We start from the raw sequence: 18403 nt of genomic DNA, 5'->3' as shown, positions 1-18403 counted from the left end.
TTCTGAGCTTTCTGTTTTAGGTTTCTGTGCTGGTGTTAAAAACCAATGAATTGAATTGTGTAGTAGAATCAAAGGGAGATGATATGACACTTGCTCTTCAAGTTATGGAACTAACTCCTCAACATCTGGGAAATATCAGCATGTGGCAGTACCTGCAGAATGCTCCCACAGGTACGTTAGTGGTCAGCAAAGTATTTAGCTGCAGTTTGGCAGCTTTGATGCTAATGTGCAAATCTGTGTAAATAAAACCTTTCTCTGCTAGCACAGTTGTATGTCTCAGTATGTAAATGATATTGAAATAATAATCCCGCTTTAGTTCCTCTCACCAACAATGGGGCACAAAAAGACAGCAGGTAATTTTTGAAATCAGACATGCTAAGAGTTAGTACCAGGTTCCTTCATTCTAAGTGTTAATGGGCAGAGCTGAAGAAAATAGGAGGTAAAGCATTTGCTTGATACTGAGAGGTGCTATCAGATTGCTGATTTTTTGCTACCATATATTAACCTGGTTCTTCTCTTATCATGTCCTTAAGAAAGATGAAGCACAAAGAGCCAATTGTTTTTTAGCTTCAACCACTCTCCATCTTTCTTAGCACATTATTATTATACTGGAACAATTGCCCATCCACTAGTCCTGAATTAGAGAATCTTATTTTCTATTCAAGGCACTTTTCTTTTGAACCTTCTGTAGTGTATAACTGCTGGTATCAGATGTGAATAGAACTGAAGTGTATGGGTAGGGCTGCCTGTGGTCCCAAAATTTTTGGTTGCAATTTTCAGGGATTGCTTGCATGTTGCTACCAAACTGCAGTTTTGAAGAATAGCAGAATAAAAAATTATTATATATATTAAATAATTTTATTCCAATTTTGTTTTTATCCTTATCCCCATCTAATTTCTAGAGGTAAATTCTTAGCACCCAGTTCAAATGCCAGCCATGCCCTTAAGCCCCTAAAATATTATTCAGTTAGAGTTGTGCATTTTCATTCTCTTTTTTACAAACCTTTCATTCCCCTTGCCACCCAGATCTCTATGTTTAATTTATAGTAATAGTAGTATTATAATTATTACTGAAAATATCTGTTGGAATGATTTTGTTCTTCAGGAGATGCAAACACAGAGAGGTCTACAACTACTGAAACTATCCAAACCCAACCTGAGGTGTGTTTACAATATGAAATTGGACCAAGTGCTGCAGTGCACTCACCTCTGGCTGCCCAAAATGGTTTTTTTCATATGCTGATCCATAGCTATGAGGCAGAGCTTCTGACATCGTCTCTTTCTAGCATTGGGCTCTTCCTTGAAGATGAAATCATTCCTGAAGTTATTCCCATGAAGATTGAGATTGTGAATACCAAGATTACATTAAAGGTAAGTATGTACTCTTAGCATTAATAAAGGTTGGAAAATGTAGGAAACTTCTGTGGAAACCATTTTTGTTTCTACAGTGTCCTGAAAGAGTTATTGATATAAAACATTTAAATTAGACAAATGGTTTACTCTCAAATAATTAAAATTTAAGATCCTCATATAATTTGATATTAAATGTCATTATTTATACCGAAAGTCATTTGGATAACTCATAGTAAAATAAATAAAATGTAAATTGCTGAAGAAAAATAACTATGGTTTTTGCAAAGCTAGTCTCACTAACCTTTTAGATGGCGAATAACACATAATGTACAGGCCATATGTGACCTAGTGCTTTTGCAGAGAACCCAGATCTCACCATGTTCCCCTATACAAATTGTTATGCTCAGTCTTCATTGTGAGGACAAAGAGTAGGGCTTATCCACTTAAACTTTCTTAAAAACAAAACTATGTAGTGAAGTATATATAAATAACTATATGTAAGCATAACGGGATAATTGTTATTGTGTGGGGAGGAAAAAAATTAGGCCATCTGTTTTTAACAAATTAATAAAGGATTTGGAGTTACAGATGAACCAATCTGATGGATAGTAACAAGTATTCAAAGTAGTAAAAATAAAAAAACCCAAAGGACTCCAGAGAGGTAATTAAAAGGACTGACAACAAAATAGCAAATACAATGAAACATTTGTCTTTAAAATCTGATGTTGGCATACACTGGTAGGAGTATTGAAGCTAATAATCACAAAAAAAGGGATCCTGCAAAAATTTGAACCAAGTCAATAACTTCCCTAAACAGCAGATGCATTCTGGTCTTGGGGTGGTTAAAGAAATAATATAAAGTTTTTGTAATCTCTTTATACAATACTTTCATATAGCAATACTTGGAAAACAATCTATAGTGCTGACCATTACATCTCAAAGAAAGAACTAGAAAAATCAGATATGGTATTGAGATTCAGATAGTTAGGAGATGGAGTAATTTTCCTTCAATTAAAATTATAAATACTAAGAACTATGGGGAAGTCCTCAATTAATGATGTTCTTTCAGTGACTATTCATGCTTATGGTGGCACTGAATGAATGGTATTCATGTCCGGTACTCAAAATCTGGCGTTCCAGCACCTCTGTGGTCATATGATTGTGATCTGGGCATTTAGCAACTGGATAACACTTTGTGATGGTTGCAGTATCCTGCAATCTCATGAGGCCATTTGCAATCTTCCCTGCTGGCTTCCCACAAGCAAAGAAAATGTCAGCTTGGAAGCCATTTTTTATTTGAGGCTTCTGGGTTGCCATATTCAGTGCCTGGGAATTTGGGAAGGGGGATTTCAAGGAGCAGTGGAAGATTAGCCACAACATTCCTTTCCCAGAAAGTCAAGGACATGTACCCTGCACCTGGGGGGAATGACTGGGGGTAGTCTCCAGTTGGAACGAAGTGAGGATTGGACAATGTGATGGATATTTAGGTGCAGGGATTGGATTTTGGGTTTTGGGGGTTAGGGAAAACCAGAAATTCTGAGATTCAGGTTTTCCCCAGATGTGTCAATATGACATTTCTAATAAAACGGATCTTTGGGAAGATGATATTCTTAGAGTCTTTTTCTTTGGAAGTTGTTACTTGGAACACACATAAAACAAGTAGGAAGAGTAGCAAGTTGCTCAGGTAGGTCTCCCCCCACCTGCAGCACCCCTCAGCCCCACTATCCACACACCACACCAGCCCTTCATGACTGTGCATTAGTCAATCCAAGCCCCACCGCATTCATGTCATGTCCCAGTGTCCCTTCATGCACTTTGCAGCAACCACTTATTTGCCTGCCAGCCTGCTGGGAAGTTGCCTGGGAATTACAAATTCCTACTGTTTCTCCATTGATTTTCCTTGTTGAGAGCTGGCAGGTTGTAAGAAAATCTTAATGATCTACAATCCTTGCTTAATGATGGCAATGTGAAGTGCCAAGGTTGCCATTTCTAAGTGATATGGTCACATTGCACTTTATGACTGTATTGCTTAATGATGGAAATTCTAGTCCCATGTACCATCATTAACTGAGGATTACCTGGGTTTGATTTAGAAAAAAAGAATACCAGAGATGGAAAGTTTAATTTTTTTATTTTATATTATTACTTTCCTACTAGAAAGCATCACAGAGAAAAGCTAATATCTTACAATCTAAAATGAATGAATGAATGAATTCTTTATTGGCCAGATGTGATTAGACAGACAAGGAATTTGTCTTGGTGCATATACTCTCAGTGTATATAAAAAGAAAATACATTCGTCAAAACAAAGTACAATACTTAATATAGTCATAGGATACAAATAAGCAATCAAATCATACTAGGAAACAGTAAATATAAATAGTAAGGATACAAGCAACAAAGTTACACAGTTATAAAGTTAACAAGTGGGAGAGGGTGGGTGTCAGCCTTCCAAGATCTTCTCCCTTTGCTTTGCATCTTTCGGCTGTCATAAGTAACGGGTGGGGAGGAGGGGGAAAACTATGGGAAGTGAGCTGGAGGTGTTACAAACCAGAACTGTATAAACTGGGGGGAGTACATTCTTGCTTAGGTTTCTATTCCTTGCTTAGCTTTCTCTTCTATGCTATGCACAGCTGCAAACCTTTATCAAACTATGCCAAGGTAAACGGACAGAAGCCTCATCACCACCTGGAGATGTCCACATGATGATATTCACAACTTTTAATTGGAAGAACCATTTGAACTATTGGGGGTGGGAACATTGCCATTACTTTGTATATGTGATTTACGTGCCCATTTTCTCAGATTCAGAATTCTTTTGTTGCTACCACTTGATTTCCAGTAAAAGATATCTTTTCTCTGATTAACGGAGTCTAAGAATTTCTTTCTTGGATTTTGAATGGAGCACCAGCTGACATTATTCTGAATCTCACCTTACCAGCCTACCCGGAGAGATAATAAATTTTCTTCCGAGGGGGTCTGAACATCATGTCAAGTCCAGCCAGCGACCAAGAAGACCTGGGAGCAACTGGAGGACAAGATTCTCTGTTGCTAGAGGAAGCAAGGGAAGCTGACTTGTTAGCAGAACTAAATCTTGGGGAAAAACCAGCTGTAAAACCCAAGTGGTCCCTGGGAGTCGGATGGATTCTGAGGAAAAGCCTCCTCTAGGAGTGACCACTACCCGTCAGCATGGAAGAGAGGAGCCATGGCAAGAGAAGGAAAGGAAGAACTTTTTACTAAATCAAGCCATGCATCTTCTAAATGAAGCCATCGGAGAACCTCAAACTGAACAAAGGTATGAGGGAGAGGAGGGGGAGGCAGCCCCAGCCAGAAGAAGCAGAGCAGCCACCCCCATAAATCAACCCGGGCTAGCACAACAGGCAGCAGCAGCCCAGGGGCCCCCAGCAGGAGGAGTAATTGCCAGAAGACATAGAACTCCAAAGGTGCCTCCGTTGGAAGTAAAATATGTGGGGATCCCAAGGAGTTAGGATTTTTCCTGGCACAAGTCTGGAGCCATATGGAGGAATACCGAGGGGATTTTTCCTCAGAAGCAGCCAAAGTTAGATGTGTTACCAGGGCTCTGGAGGGAACATCTGCAAAGTGGATGGTGACTTTGCATAATGATAATGCCCCTCAGCTGATGAATTATGACCTGTTCATGACTGCGCTGTGGGCCAGGTTTGAAGACCCACTTGCTGAACGTAAGGCCAGAATTAGGATGAAGACCATAAATCAGGGGTGGAGATCAGTGGCCGACTACACCTAGGGATTTAGAGAGCCGGGGTGTCATATTCGAGGCTGGTCCCAGGGAGCCCTGATAGAAGCATTCAAGGATGGGTTAAATGAAGATGTATACCAAAGCTGCAGTGCCAGAAGAGACCCCAATGAGCTGCAGATGTGGTACATGCTGGCAGCAGAGGTGGAAATTGATCTGACCCGAAACAGACGCCGGGGGGGTCTGGTTGGAGCAAGTCCTCCCCCACTCGTCCTCGAGAAGCCTTAAAATCCCCAAAAGGGAGGGATAGTGGTGAAACCCAAGACCACTGCTTGCTTCCGATGTGGGAAGGAAGGTCACTGGGCTGCAGACTGCCGGGCCAAGTTGGAACCCAAGGAGGAGAAAAAAGACCTGGAAAACTCCTAGTGAAGCCTCGCGAAACGGCGCTTAAAGGGGACGAGGTTGTAGAGGTCGCCCCTCTGAAAGGAGAGGAGCTGGGACCTCCAACCTCTTCTGAAGAGAGTGAATCCGAATCGGAAGACGACTTACTGGTAAGTCCAAACAAGGGCCTTATGACCATTCCAGTGAAGTTAAGGGTACCCACATCGGGAACCAAAGGGAAAATGCTGGCCTTGTTAGACTCTGGGTGCACAAGGTGCGTAGTCAGCTTGGAAGTAGTGGAGAAAATGGGCTTAAGACTGAAGACCTTAAAAATGCCGATAGCCTTTTGCCAATTGGATGGATCGGTAGCTGGGAGCGGCCCTGCACATTTCATAATGGAACCCATAGAAATGACAAAGGGGAAGCATAGAGAAACTTTGTGCTTTATTGTGGCCCCTGGAATGGAACAGCCGCTAATACTGGGATTGCCCTGGCTCCGGAAATGGAACCCCCACGTTGATTGGAGGAGGGGGTCATTGCACATACGTAGTGACCAGCGCCCGGAAGGGAAGGGGCGATCTCAACCGAAACGCAAGAGTCTCACTCCATGGGTACCGAGAAACTGAAGGGGGAGGAGAAAATTCCGGGGGAATATTGGGACTTAAAGGAAGTATTCAGTGAAAAGGCCTCGGATGAGCTTCCGCCCCATTGTTCAACAGATTGCAGCATTGAAATTTTACCTGGGGTGAAACGCCCAAAACCAAAGCTGTACTCGATGACACCGCGGGAGCTAGAAGAGCTGCGGTCATTTATTGATAAGAATTTGGAATGTGGGTTCATCCAACCCGCTAGACCCTGGGTAGCGGCCCCAGTGTTGTTCCGTGAAAAGAAAGATAGCTCCCTTCGCTTATGTGTTGATTATAGAAATTTGAACGCTATTTCAGTGGAAAACGTGTACCCCCCTCCCCTTGATGAAGGACATGCTGACCCACCTGGCCAAAGGGAAAATTTTTACGAAGCTCGATTAGAGAGAAGCGTACTACTGGGTTCGAATTAAGGAAGGGGATGAATGGAAAACAGCTTTCAACTGCCCGATGGGTTGTTTCCAATTCAACGTTCTTCCATTTGGCCTACAGGGGGCCCCAGCAGTATTTATGCAAATGATCAATCAGGTGTTACATGAACATTTATACAAAGGGGTTTTGGTTTACCTTGATGATATTCTTATCTACACAGAGACTCGTGATGAACATGTGAAACTAGTGCGGTCAGTTTTGGAAAAACTCCGAGCTGCTAAGCTGTATGCAAAATTGTCCAAGTGTGAATTCCATCAGGAGAAAATTTATTATTTGGGTTATCGCATCTCACATGAGGACATAGAAATGGATCCGGGGAAGGTTCGTGCCGTGTTGGAGTGGGCCCCTCCAAGCACCAGGAAACAACTTCAGAGTTTCTTGGGATTCGCCAATTTTTACTGACAATTTATCCCGGCTTTTGCGAAGATAGCACTGCCTATCACAAACCTCCTAAAAACCAAAGGGGAGGTGAAACCGAAGCCTAGTAAGCCACTGGAGTGGTCCATGGAATGTCAAGCTGCCTTTGAAAAGCTGAAGCAACTGTTTGCTGCTGAACCAGTACTCAAGCACCCGGACTTGAATGCTCCTTTTGTGATCCAAGCCGATGCGAGTCATGTAGCTATTGGAGCAGTGTTACTGCAAGCAAATGAGACGGGGACTTTACAACCATGTGCATATACTTCCCATAAATTATCTAAAACCGAAATGAGATGGGCTGTCTGGGAAAAAGAAGCTTTTGCAGTTCGCTGGGCCCTGTTAACTTGGAGGCATTTCTTGGAAGGAGCAAAACACCCATTTGAGGTGTGGACTGATCATAAAAATTTGGAGGCCTTGAAAACGCCCCGGAAGCTGTCCCCCAAACAAGTCCGCTGGGCACAGTACTTTAAACGCTTTAATTTTTCATTGAAGTATATTCCAGGGGGGAGGAACTTCATGGCGGATGCTTTATCTAGACTGCCTCAATATAATAGTGCTCGCCAGGAAGTGGTACGGCCAATTGTCCCAACCAAACAGTTGGCAGCTCCAGTGGTTACCAGAGCCCAAAAGAAGAAGAAGGAGATGGACTTATCGAATGATTTGACTGCACAATTAAGAGATGCTCTAAAACTTGATGACTGGTTCCTTGCTCACTCAAATAGCTGTACAGTTAGAGATGGATTGGCATGGGTGGGAGCCAAATTATATGTGCCAGAAAAACTGAGGAGCCAAATATTACAGCAAGCTCATGATTCTAAAGCGGCTGGTCATTTTGGATTCGTGAAAACCTTATACTTGGTTAAACAGCAATTTTGGTGGCCTACCTTGAAGAAGGATATTGAAACTTATGTAGCTAGTTGTTCTATCTGTGCCTCAGCCAAACGGCCTCCTGGTAAGCCAGCAGGATTGCTACAAAATGTGGCTAGACCAATGGCTCCATGGAAGGAAGTCTCTATGGATTTTATAGTGGAATTACCTGAAAGTGGGGGAAACACAGTCATTTGGGTGGTAACTGATTTGTTTTCCAAACAGGTACATTTCATAACTTGTTCGAAGATTCCATCTGCGAAAACGTTGGCTAAACTGTTTATTCTACATATCTACAGGTTACATGGGGTTCCTGAACGCATAATCTCAGACAGGGCTGTTCAATTCACCTCGAACTTTTGGAAGGAGTTCCTGAAGTTATTGGGCTCCGCCCAGGGCTTAAGCTCCATCCACCATCCACAAACTAATGGAGTTTGTGAGAGGACTAACTCGGTATTGGAACAATATCTCAGGTGTTACATAAATTATCAGCAAGATAATTTGGCTGACTTACTGCCATTTGCTGAGATGGCATATAACAATTCGGTACATAGTAGTACTGGGTTTACTCCGTTTAAAGTGGCATCGGGACAAGACTTTGTACCCATACCCGAACTTCCACGTGAGAAGCCTAACATTCAGTCATTAGATGAATGGATAACGCAACTCCAGCTTACCTGGCCGGTTATTCGTAAAGCATTAGATGATGCACATCAAACTCATAAGAAATTTGCAGATAAAAAGAGAACTCCACAAAAACCATATCAGGTGGGCGACAAGGTCTTTTTGTCTACCAGATATTTGCAAACCACCCAAAAGTCAAAAAAGCTTGGCCCAAAGTATGTTGGACCTTTCTCAATTGAACGAATTGTAAACCCTGTGGCAGTCCAGCTGAAATTACCAAAAACTCTTCGACGGATCCACCCTGTTTTCCACGTTAGTCTATTAAAACCTGAACATACTTCTGATTTGAGACCAGCCCAGGTTGATCCTCCTGTACCATTACTAATTGAAGGAGAACAACATTTTGAAGTTAAAGAAATTTTGGATTCTCGGAAACGGAGGGGTCGACTCCAATATTTAGTTGCTTGGAAACATTTTCCTTCTTCCCAAGCTGAATGGGTCAATGAAAAGGTGTTAGAGCTCCTACACTTGTCAGAGCATTTCGTACTAAATATCCTGATAAACCCTAAAAATATGAGCTTCATGTTACCTGTATATTGATTGTTACCTTCTATGTTTTCTTCTTTTATAGGACTAACGTCTTTTTTCTAGGAGGGTCGAATGTCAGCCTTCAAGATCTTCTCCCTTTGCTTTGCATCTTTCGGCTGTCATGAGTAACGGGGGGAAGAGGGGGAAAACTATGGGAAGTGAGCTGGAGGTGTTACAAACCAGAACTGTATAAACTGGGGGGGGGGGGAGTACATTGTTGCTTAGGTTTCTATTCCTTGTTTAGCTTTCTCTTTTATGCTATGCACAGCTGCAAAACTTTATCAAACTATACCAAGGTCAATGGACAGAAGCCTCATCACCACCTGGAGATGTCCACATGATGATATTCACAACTTTTAATTGGAAGAACCATTTGAACTATTGGGGGTGGGAACATTGCCATTACTTTGTATATGTGATTTACGCGCCCATTTTCTCAGATTCAGAATTCTTTTGTTGTTACCACTTGATTTCCAGTAAAAGATATCTTTTCTCTGATTAACGGAGTCTTTCTTTCTTGGATTTCTTTCTTGGATTTTGAATGGAGCACCAGCTGACAGTGGGTGATAGGAGTGATGAGAAGATTAATAAAAAGAATAGAAGACTGAAGGGGAGAATACAAATTCAGGCACAAATTCTTAAATTTAAATATTGTTTTTAAATAATCAGCTGGACACAGTTTAGGTCAGGAAGAGGCAAGTCTAATGGAACTGGCCTTTCAGGTGGACTGATAAAATGATGCTTCCTTCCTTCTCATTCTCCTTCTGCTTAAATTAGGATGAATACGTACATTCAAATTACTCCTGTCAAGATTGTTGCTTGGATTTTTTTCCCCAACTTCCTAACTTTATCCCTCACTACAGAATAGTTCAATAGTCAGGTGGCTACTATAGGTGCTTTTCTTGAAATGTAGATTAGTTTCTAATAAAAAAGTACATACATTTATATGTCTGTTTTGATATTTATCAGTGAAGTCAATCTGAAATTCATTTTCAGTCAAGGTTTAGTGCTTCATTTTCTCCTCTCTTTTATGTTATTTTGCCTTTTAAGCTCATTGTAGAGTTAATTGCCTCAAGCCTGAGGCACTTGCCTCTGTTAGCAAAGCTCTAATTTCATTTTGTAAATTAGGAGAATGAAAGCCTGGAATTGATCTGAGCAAACAGATGGTCCGTAACACATTACAGATGTCTTTCCTTTGCCTCTGTATGGAAAGTTCCATGGATTTAAATGCTCTTTAGCTTATTCAAAAGGGATTATATTGGTTTGCTCTATCTTCTCCTTTATCTCCTAGCATAGTGCAAGATCTGCTTTTTTCAGGTCAGCCAAAGTGTTGATCAATTGACTGACTGACTTGTTACCTGAGTAACAAGTAACATTGTGGGTTGAGACAGAGTGGCCCAAAGTCGCCCAGCTGGCTTTCATGTCTAAGGTGGGACTAGAATTCACAATCTTCTATTTTCTATCCTGGTTCCTTAACCTTTTGGTCAAACTGGCTCTCTATTGGTTGCTATAGCAGTGCTAAATATTTTTGAAAAATAGATCAGACTAATCTTTATTATTCTAATTGCCCCTAAAGTGCTTTTTCCAAAAGGTAACTGGACTTTCTTGATGTTTTCTCCGAAAATGTTTTGCTTCTCATTCAAGAAGCTCCTTCAGTTCTAACTGACTGGTGGGGAATGGCATGATTAGTGAAGGAGAAACATAAGAACAGTGGAGAAATAACAGATAACAGATAATCAGAGTTGTAAGGGACCTTGTAGGTCATCTAGTCAAACCCCCCGCCCAAGCAGGAGAGCCTACACCGTTTCTGACAAATGGCAGTCCAATCTCTTCTTGAAAGTCTCAAGTGATGGCGCTCCCACAACTTCCGAGGGCAAACTGTTCCATTGGTTGATTGTTCTCACTGTCAGAAAGTTTCTCCTTATTTCCAGGTTAATAATTAAAAAGTATCTGAATGTTTCCAGGTAAAAAAATAAGATAAAATCTTAGTATATCAGGGTTTGATCAATTTAAGATTGTATTAGCTTTCATGAATTACTTGCTCATAGGAGTAACATTAAATATGGCATCCATGGAGAGACAAATGAAAAAAGAAAAGGTACCATATTTTCCGGACTATAGAGCGCATCAGAATAGAAGCCGCACCCACTAAATTTTAAAAGAAAAAAATATTTTTACATAGATTACCCGCACCAGACTATAAACCGCAGATATATACGTTGTGAAATGAGATATTTACACAGAAAGAGAAGAATGCTTTTCGCATGCAGCCAGACGTCTCCAACGTCTCACCATTGATTCATTAACGCCAAGCTTATGTGCAACAGCTCTATTTCCTTCCTGGATAGACAGATCGATTGCTTTCAACTTAAAAGCTGCATCATATGCTTTTCTTCGTGTCCTTTCCATGATGAAGGTGTGAAAAATATTTTGTGTTTGTGCGTGTCGTGCTGCTTGCTTCGAGCTGGCCAAAAACTACCAGTAGCGTTGTCTACTTTGCATTGACTTCTTGCGTCTGTCACATTTTTGCGCCCCCTGAGCGTGGGAAAAATGTAGCGGCATATAGTCTGGAAAATACAGTATATCGGATTAGCTTGCTTAATATTCAGTGATAAATCTAGTCTGCAGACTATTTAAAAACAAAGTCCAAAAAGGAAACAAACAGCCCTGACCAGATCCTCATTATTATACCCCAAGCAAACATATAGATAAGTAAAAACCAACACAACAGGTAAGAACAACGAAAGATAACACAGTGTATCCAAGCAAGCCCTATTTAACAGGCATTCAATATTCCTGATCAAGGCAAGAGGACAAGCATCATAATAAGTCAGAAAACCCCACTTTCTGATGTCAAAGCACTGACGGTATTGCCTAATTTAGGGAACTTTACTAATTGATAAGGTACTTGTAACCTGCATTTGCATAAGCAACTTTTCTCCCATTCTCTATTCTCCAAACTTCTGTAGTCAGTTGCAGTTCAATAACAATTTTTAATAACAATTGTTAGGAAAGGTGCTATCAAGGTGCTCTTTGTAAGAAAAGAAAACCAGGTCAGCGAACACCAAGATCCCAACATTTCAATCTTGTGGTAGACGTATTCTCCATTCTAGCTGTTGTATATGTGCATCATCACCCTTAAATCCCAGCTTTGAATTCATTTCATTTTTATTACCTGACAGTTTTTCCAGTTTTAACAAATACAGCATATAGAAACAGCCATCACTAATATTAATATAAGAATATTATCCTCAACACAAGTAGTCCTCAACTTACCACAGTTCATTTAATGACCATTGCAACGGCATTGAAAAAAGTGACTTAAGACCATTTTTCATACTTAACTGTTGCATCCCCATCATCACATGATCAAAATTCAGATGCTTGGCAACTGACTCATATTTATGACGGTTGCAGTGTCCAGGGTCATGTGATAGCCTTTTGCAACCTTCTGACAAGCAAAGTTAATAGAGAAGCCAGATTCACGTAACAATCATGTTACTAATTTAACAACTGCAGTAATTCACTTTACAACTGGCAGAAGAAAGGTCATAAAATGAGGGAAAACTCATTTTGTTAATCTTACTTAGCAACAGCAATTTTGTGCTCAATTGTGGTCATAAGTCAAGTGAAGTAATTAGAAAGTATTTTATAATAAAAGATAATTTTCTTTGTTTTTCTAAGGATGACAGTCCTCGAGTGTATCATCCCACTCCTGGTCCTTTGCCTATAATTTTAGTCATGGACCACATTGTTCTTCATTGTAAAGATGATGGAATATTCTTTATAACAGGTCAGTACCCTGCATTCCAGTAACACTGGCTTATATGAGGCTGCAGTTACTCCCAAACCTCGCACCCTATTTATGTGTTGGAAATGTGTTATGTCTGGGAATTGCCGATATTAGATTGTAGTACACATATAGTGTGTCAGTTTGATGAAAACTATTATAATCTGTCTCAGTTTCTCTTTGTTGTATCTGCTGCACTGTAGTACATTAGATAAGTTCTGATATAGCGCGACAGAGATGCAGTTAAATATTGTCGTTCAGCAATCTGACTCCATTATATTTAGTTGCTCAGTTCAAAAAAGTGGAGATGCTAAGCTAGAAGAATTACTGTTGTGTAATTGCAGAGATATTGTGTTATACTTTACTCTCCAGCTGCACAGAGAGAAGAATCTTCTACCCAGAAAACAGTCCAGAAAAATCTTAAGAAACAGCATGTTCCAGTAGAGAGAATCTCTAGAGTTTCAGCGGGAAGTGATGATGAACCAGAGGTATGCCCTATATGCCCCTTACCAAATAGCTTGCAATCCCAAAAGAAAAGGTGGTAGACAAAATATATTCTCTGTACCCATGTTTATTTTTTTCTGGGGGTATTTACTTCTTTGTAAGTACCATAAATAGGTTGCTTCTGAAAACCCTCACTTCAGCTTCCCCCTTTCATTTTTGGAAAAGGATGTCACCTTACTAAGACCTTTTTAAAAGATCGTTATTAGAAATAGGGCATTGAAAAAAAGATATTTAATAATTGGTTTTCATCAAAAGCTATGATATTGGGATATACATTAATTCAGATATTGCTGCAAAGTGCCTATGATTGGAATAAGGAATAGTGACAAAAACCAAAAACCATGTATGATATGATATGATGGTCTTTAGTAATACAGCTTATTAGTATTTAAATAATAAATCTCTAGTACTACAAAGAGATCATATGCTAATTAGCATATTTGTAACTTCATTAAAACAAATCCCAACTCTAATTATATTGATTGACTGTAATCTTAAAAAAATCCTTTTAGAATTAGGGTCTGTCATTTGTTGCTTCTTTTTCCTCTTTCAGAGAACTCTAGTTTATTTTCAGGAAAAAATAAATAATTCAGGCAGGAAAGGAAGCATTAATTGCATGTGTTACACTATGAAATTTAGGCACTCAGTGGTATAAAAATTATGTTATTTATTGTAAGACAATAAGCATGAATTCTGTTTTATTTTGTTCAGTGAGGCATGCTAATTCATGCTATTTTATTGCTTTTGCTTGCCTCCCCCTAAATTTGCTGCTCCCTAGGGGAGCGAATACTGAATTGCTTTTCAGATTGATAATAACAGTTGGAAATCTGATAACATTCTCTTAATAATCCCTTATAAGAAGTGCTGAAATTAGTTACTGCATTAAATTTTTGGCTTCCAATAAATAACTAGATTTCTCAGTCTGCTAGTAGTTTTCCCGGAAAATTTATTCTAGCTATAATTTCATTCATTTATTATATTCATCCCTTGCTTTAACTCCTAGTCACTGCACTAATTTTTTTCATCTTCACAACAATCTTTTGAGGTATGTTAGGTTCAAAGGTCATGAATGTCCCAAAATGATTAATGGCTACATAAAATTTGAATTCAGATCCAACACTCTTACCAGGCCAAGTTTACCCCACATTTTACAATTTTGTTTTGTGTTTTGCAGTTGAAAACAGAATTAACTTTGGAGAAAGAGTTACAGGATACTCGGAAAGCTCTTGCAGAAGCCAATCAGGACAAATTACATCTGCTGCAGGAAATCAAGAAATATGATCCTCTCTTCCAGCTTTGACAACAAAGACCTGAGCAAGAGATGCTCAGAGCATTCAGAAATTACTACCAGCATTGAAAAGGTTTACTTGTTAAAAGCAAAGCAGTTGATTTGTTCATCTTCATTCAAGAGCTGCTAGTTTGAAAAGCAAAATGCCATTACAAGGGATGGAAGCAGAAATGTAGCAAGAAAGTACATGGGAATAAGATGAACGGGAGACTGGATTTAGTAGCCCAGCTGTGTCTGGAAAACATAAAACTGTACTGTAGCTAAAGCATGGCACTTTTGTCAGTTGAATAGTGAGAGAAGAAGAAAATACTTGAGTTATCATAAAGCAGTGCTGATAAACATATTTCTTGCTATGAACTGTTTCTTACAGGTAGGTGTTGGGAACATGATCACCCTACACCAAAGAAATTAGATTCTGCTTAGCTCAGGCCTGATTAGGGAATTCTGCTGTAGCAACATGAGTGTGAAATATGGAATGGAACAGCGGTGGGATTCAGGTTTTTTTTACTACCAATTCTGTGGGCGTGGCTTCATGGGCGTGGCAGGGAAAGGATACTGTAAAATCTCCAGTCACAGGTGGTATTTGCCAGTTCTTCAAACTACTGAAAATTTCTGCTACCGGTTCTCAAGAACTGGTCAGAACTTGCTGAATACCACCTCTGGAATGGAGACACAGTTACTGGAATGGAGATACAGTTACAGACCCAACACAGGAAAAAAGTGCGCGGAATAGAAAATACAAACTCCATCTTACTGCTCTCAGAGAAAAGAGTTGAGCCCCCCCCACAATTTCTCATGAAATTATATTTTCTCTAATCTCCTTTCCTCATAATATGGTAATCTATTAATGTAGTATTGATACACTAACCCTCCTTGTGCTTCCTTGTGAAGTCCACCTCATTAAAATGGATTTACAGCCATTTTGGAGTATAATTTGGTGAGAAAGTGCCTGACAAAACATTGTCCTTATTAATGAAAATATAGATAACTTTTATTTTCCAACTAACTAACTAATAATATTGGAAAGGCTTGGAAATGAGATCTGTCAAATCGCTTTAGGTCATATATTTAAGGAATCTTTTTGGTAAATAATAAAAAAAAATCTGCAAGATGTGGAATGCTGCTAGAAATTGTTTTAGCTGCAAAATGGTTGACCTTTTTTTCCTTTGTGCGATCACTTTTGGAATGAAAGAAAAACAATTTGGCTCTAAATATACTATAGCAGTGTTAGTTTTCTTAAATGTTTCTAAAAGGAGAATGATATGTCCAAAGAAATGTTAGAAGTTATATATTGCTTCCCAAAATATTTATGTACCCATAACTATGCCAAAATAGAACATAGAAACAAATAATTGCTAATAATCTGTCTTATAATAGACTATAAGATTTTCAATTAAAGTTACCCATAGCATCCAACTCTAACAGAAAACTCTCATGGATTTTAATCTAGATTTTTATGACTTAGTTTTAACCATGTGTAGAATGCATTTAAGTTTAATTATAACCTGCTGCAACTGCAAATCAAATAGATAAGTGGCAGAATCTAAAACGAACCAATTCTGAAAGCATATCAAAGGCAAAGATTCCTTTGTTTTGATTTAAAACTCCTGGTGGTTATTTGGGCAGGTAAAATTCAAAATCTGAATTTATCCTTGTGAAAGAATTGCAGCTAGGTCAAGTTCTAGTAGCATTTCTCACTAAAATGTAGTTTTAACTAAGTCTGATTTTCTTACATAGAAAAGAGTGATTTTTAAAATAGTACGCGGAGTCTTCTTATAAATACTGTAGATATAGATACTCCAGGTTTTTTTAGATCAAGGCATGAAAGATAATAGAGATTAATTAGTATGAGTTGGTAAATATCAAATTGAACAAAGTTTATACTGCTGTACACATATGAATCCAAAAATGGGAATGTACTATTTGCATTTTAAAAGTGGCAACCTACACAAAAACCAATGGCAACTCTAATGGGCTGTATGAATAGAATTAGAATAGAATGGACTATTGAGCCTAGAATTGATGGGTACCTTTACTAAGCCAGCTCAAAATTCACAAAAATATGTGCAAGTTTTAAAGTTGTCCAGAATACTTAATTTACTAGTAGCAAAATAAGAGAGGGATAGCAAAAAAACATCTGTACTCAGTTGAAACAACACAGGAAGGGATTGTGGATTTTTACAGCATTTTTTTGAACATCTTGTCAAAACAATCTACCATAATGGATCAGAGTGCAGTTATTATATAATGTCCTTTATATGTGGCTTTTTGTTTTTAAAAAATGGAACATGGTGAGGATAACGAGCTTCAGTAAATAGCTGTTTGCTTGATATTATCCAATTTGTTTATAATAAAATGCTAAATTTAGTTTATGCACTACAGCTAATTTTTGTCTAGTAGTTAGTTCTTAGTTGAAGCACCCACCTGTTACAGCTTTTCTGCCTTGATTGCGATAGAGCAATTATGATCTCATCTTCACCATGTGAATTATAAAGAACTTTTTTTTAAAAAAAGCTGCTGCTTCAAATAATTTGTTAGCCTTTGGGCTTATTTGTAGAATTGCTGAACTCTAGGAAGTTTTGCAGCTGTGCTGTGCTTCTGTCAGTTTCTTTAATTTAATGCTAATGATTTTTGCTTATAAGATTGCATGTATTCTACATTTTGCCTCTTTGCTATGTAAGGAACAGTTGTTGCTTCTACACTTTTCCTAAGTTATATCTATTACAATATTCTAAACAAGCCCAGGCTATGCACTGGAGTAAACATTATTCTGTCTCTCCATATTGGATAATACCCTAATGGGACAGGCCTTCTTTAATATATTTGCGAAAGCACTCTTTATCCAAAGAGTAGTGTGCTTTTGCAGATTATATGCTTATTTTTTCTGATGAATAGAAGTCTGTGACTATATGAAACTGCTGATACGACACTCCAAAATAACACATTAAGCGTAACTATGTGTTTTCTGTCAATTTTGACAGGAAGGTTAGTGAATGGTGCTGTGTGAAGACATTTTTTCTCTAAATCTAATAGTTGAATAATTGCCCAAATATGTTGATGATTTATTTAAATAAATATATGTGCACCTAATTCTTTTTTGAGTTAAGATTGAGGCAAGTATGAACATTTACATTTGGTGCAATACACATTCTGTTCACTTAAAGTAACCCTTTCATTTAGAAATGCAGCAGGGTAAAAATCAGTGTATCTTATTATACCATATTGTCTTTGCATTTTTGACTAAAATAATTTTATGTCTTCCAATATAAATTCGGGTTAAAATAAGGCAAAATGTAGAAACAGTATACTGTGGCAAATAATTTGGTGTAGTATGCTTGTTTCAGTTAGTAGAAACTAAGCTTATTAGCCTGTTATGGCATGAATGCCTCAGATGTTTCTGCTATGCTAAGAACAATTATTTATCTAAACTTAACATGAGCATTAAGAGGAAACCCACTGAAGCTGATATTTGATTACAACAGTATTTAGTGTGGTTTTGTTTCTGAAAATGTTTTCCTTTCTTCAGTGCTGTATTTATATGTAAATGTGAAGAACTAAACTCTTTATAATGTCATATCAAAAAATTAATTTTAAAGCTCTGTATAACTACTACTGTAATTTCAAACAGGAGAGTGAGTGTATGGGAATAGACAATATGTGGTACAAGTCTGACTTGAAATCTAAGCCTTAGGTATATTGGATCTCTTTCTCACACAATATAATTTTCTCTTGACAATACTGGTTCTATGAACCACTTTTAAACATTGTGTATTAAAATGCTTACCTTCTATTTCCACTGA

At 38.5% G+C, this 18403-nt stretch overlaps 1 protein-coding gene across 5 annotated transcripts in view; it reads left to right on the top strand.

The window, feature by feature from the left end:
* The window catches only part of BLTP3A (bridge-like lipid transfer protein family member 3A), a 60216-nt gene extending 41817 nt beyond the window's left edge, over positions 1-18399 (top strand). For 2 of the 5 annotated variants that reach the window (XM_026719984.2, XM_026719983.2), the window contains exons 17-21: positions 21-171; positions 1106-1371; positions 12706-12814; positions 13184-13299; positions 14490-18399. In XM_026719984.2, coding sequence (XP_026575769.2) covers positions 21-171; positions 1106-1371; positions 12706-12814; positions 13184-13299; positions 14490-14615 — 768 coding nt within the window. In that variant the 3' untranslated portion in view covers positions 14616-18399. Of the gene's footprint in view, positions 1-20; positions 172-1105; positions 1372-3986; positions 4239-9064; positions 9520-12705; positions 12815-13183; positions 13300-14489 lie in introns of those variants that run through there. The other 3 variants (XM_087929564.1, XM_087929563.1, XM_087929562.1) reach the window with 3 other exon arrangements.
* Positions 18400-18403: the final 4 nt, after the last annotated feature.

The sequence above is a fragment of the Pseudonaja textilis genome, chromosome 3 (assembly GCF_049901715.1).
Source record: "Pseudonaja textilis isolate UNSWEBS1 chromosome 3, rPseTex1.2, whole genome shotgun sequence".
Taxonomy (NCBI): Eukaryota; Metazoa; Chordata; class Lepidosauria; order Squamata; family Elapidae; genus Pseudonaja; species Pseudonaja textilis.
Note: the sequence above shows the minus strand (reverse complement) of the source record. Positions and strands in the feature narration are given on the sequence as shown.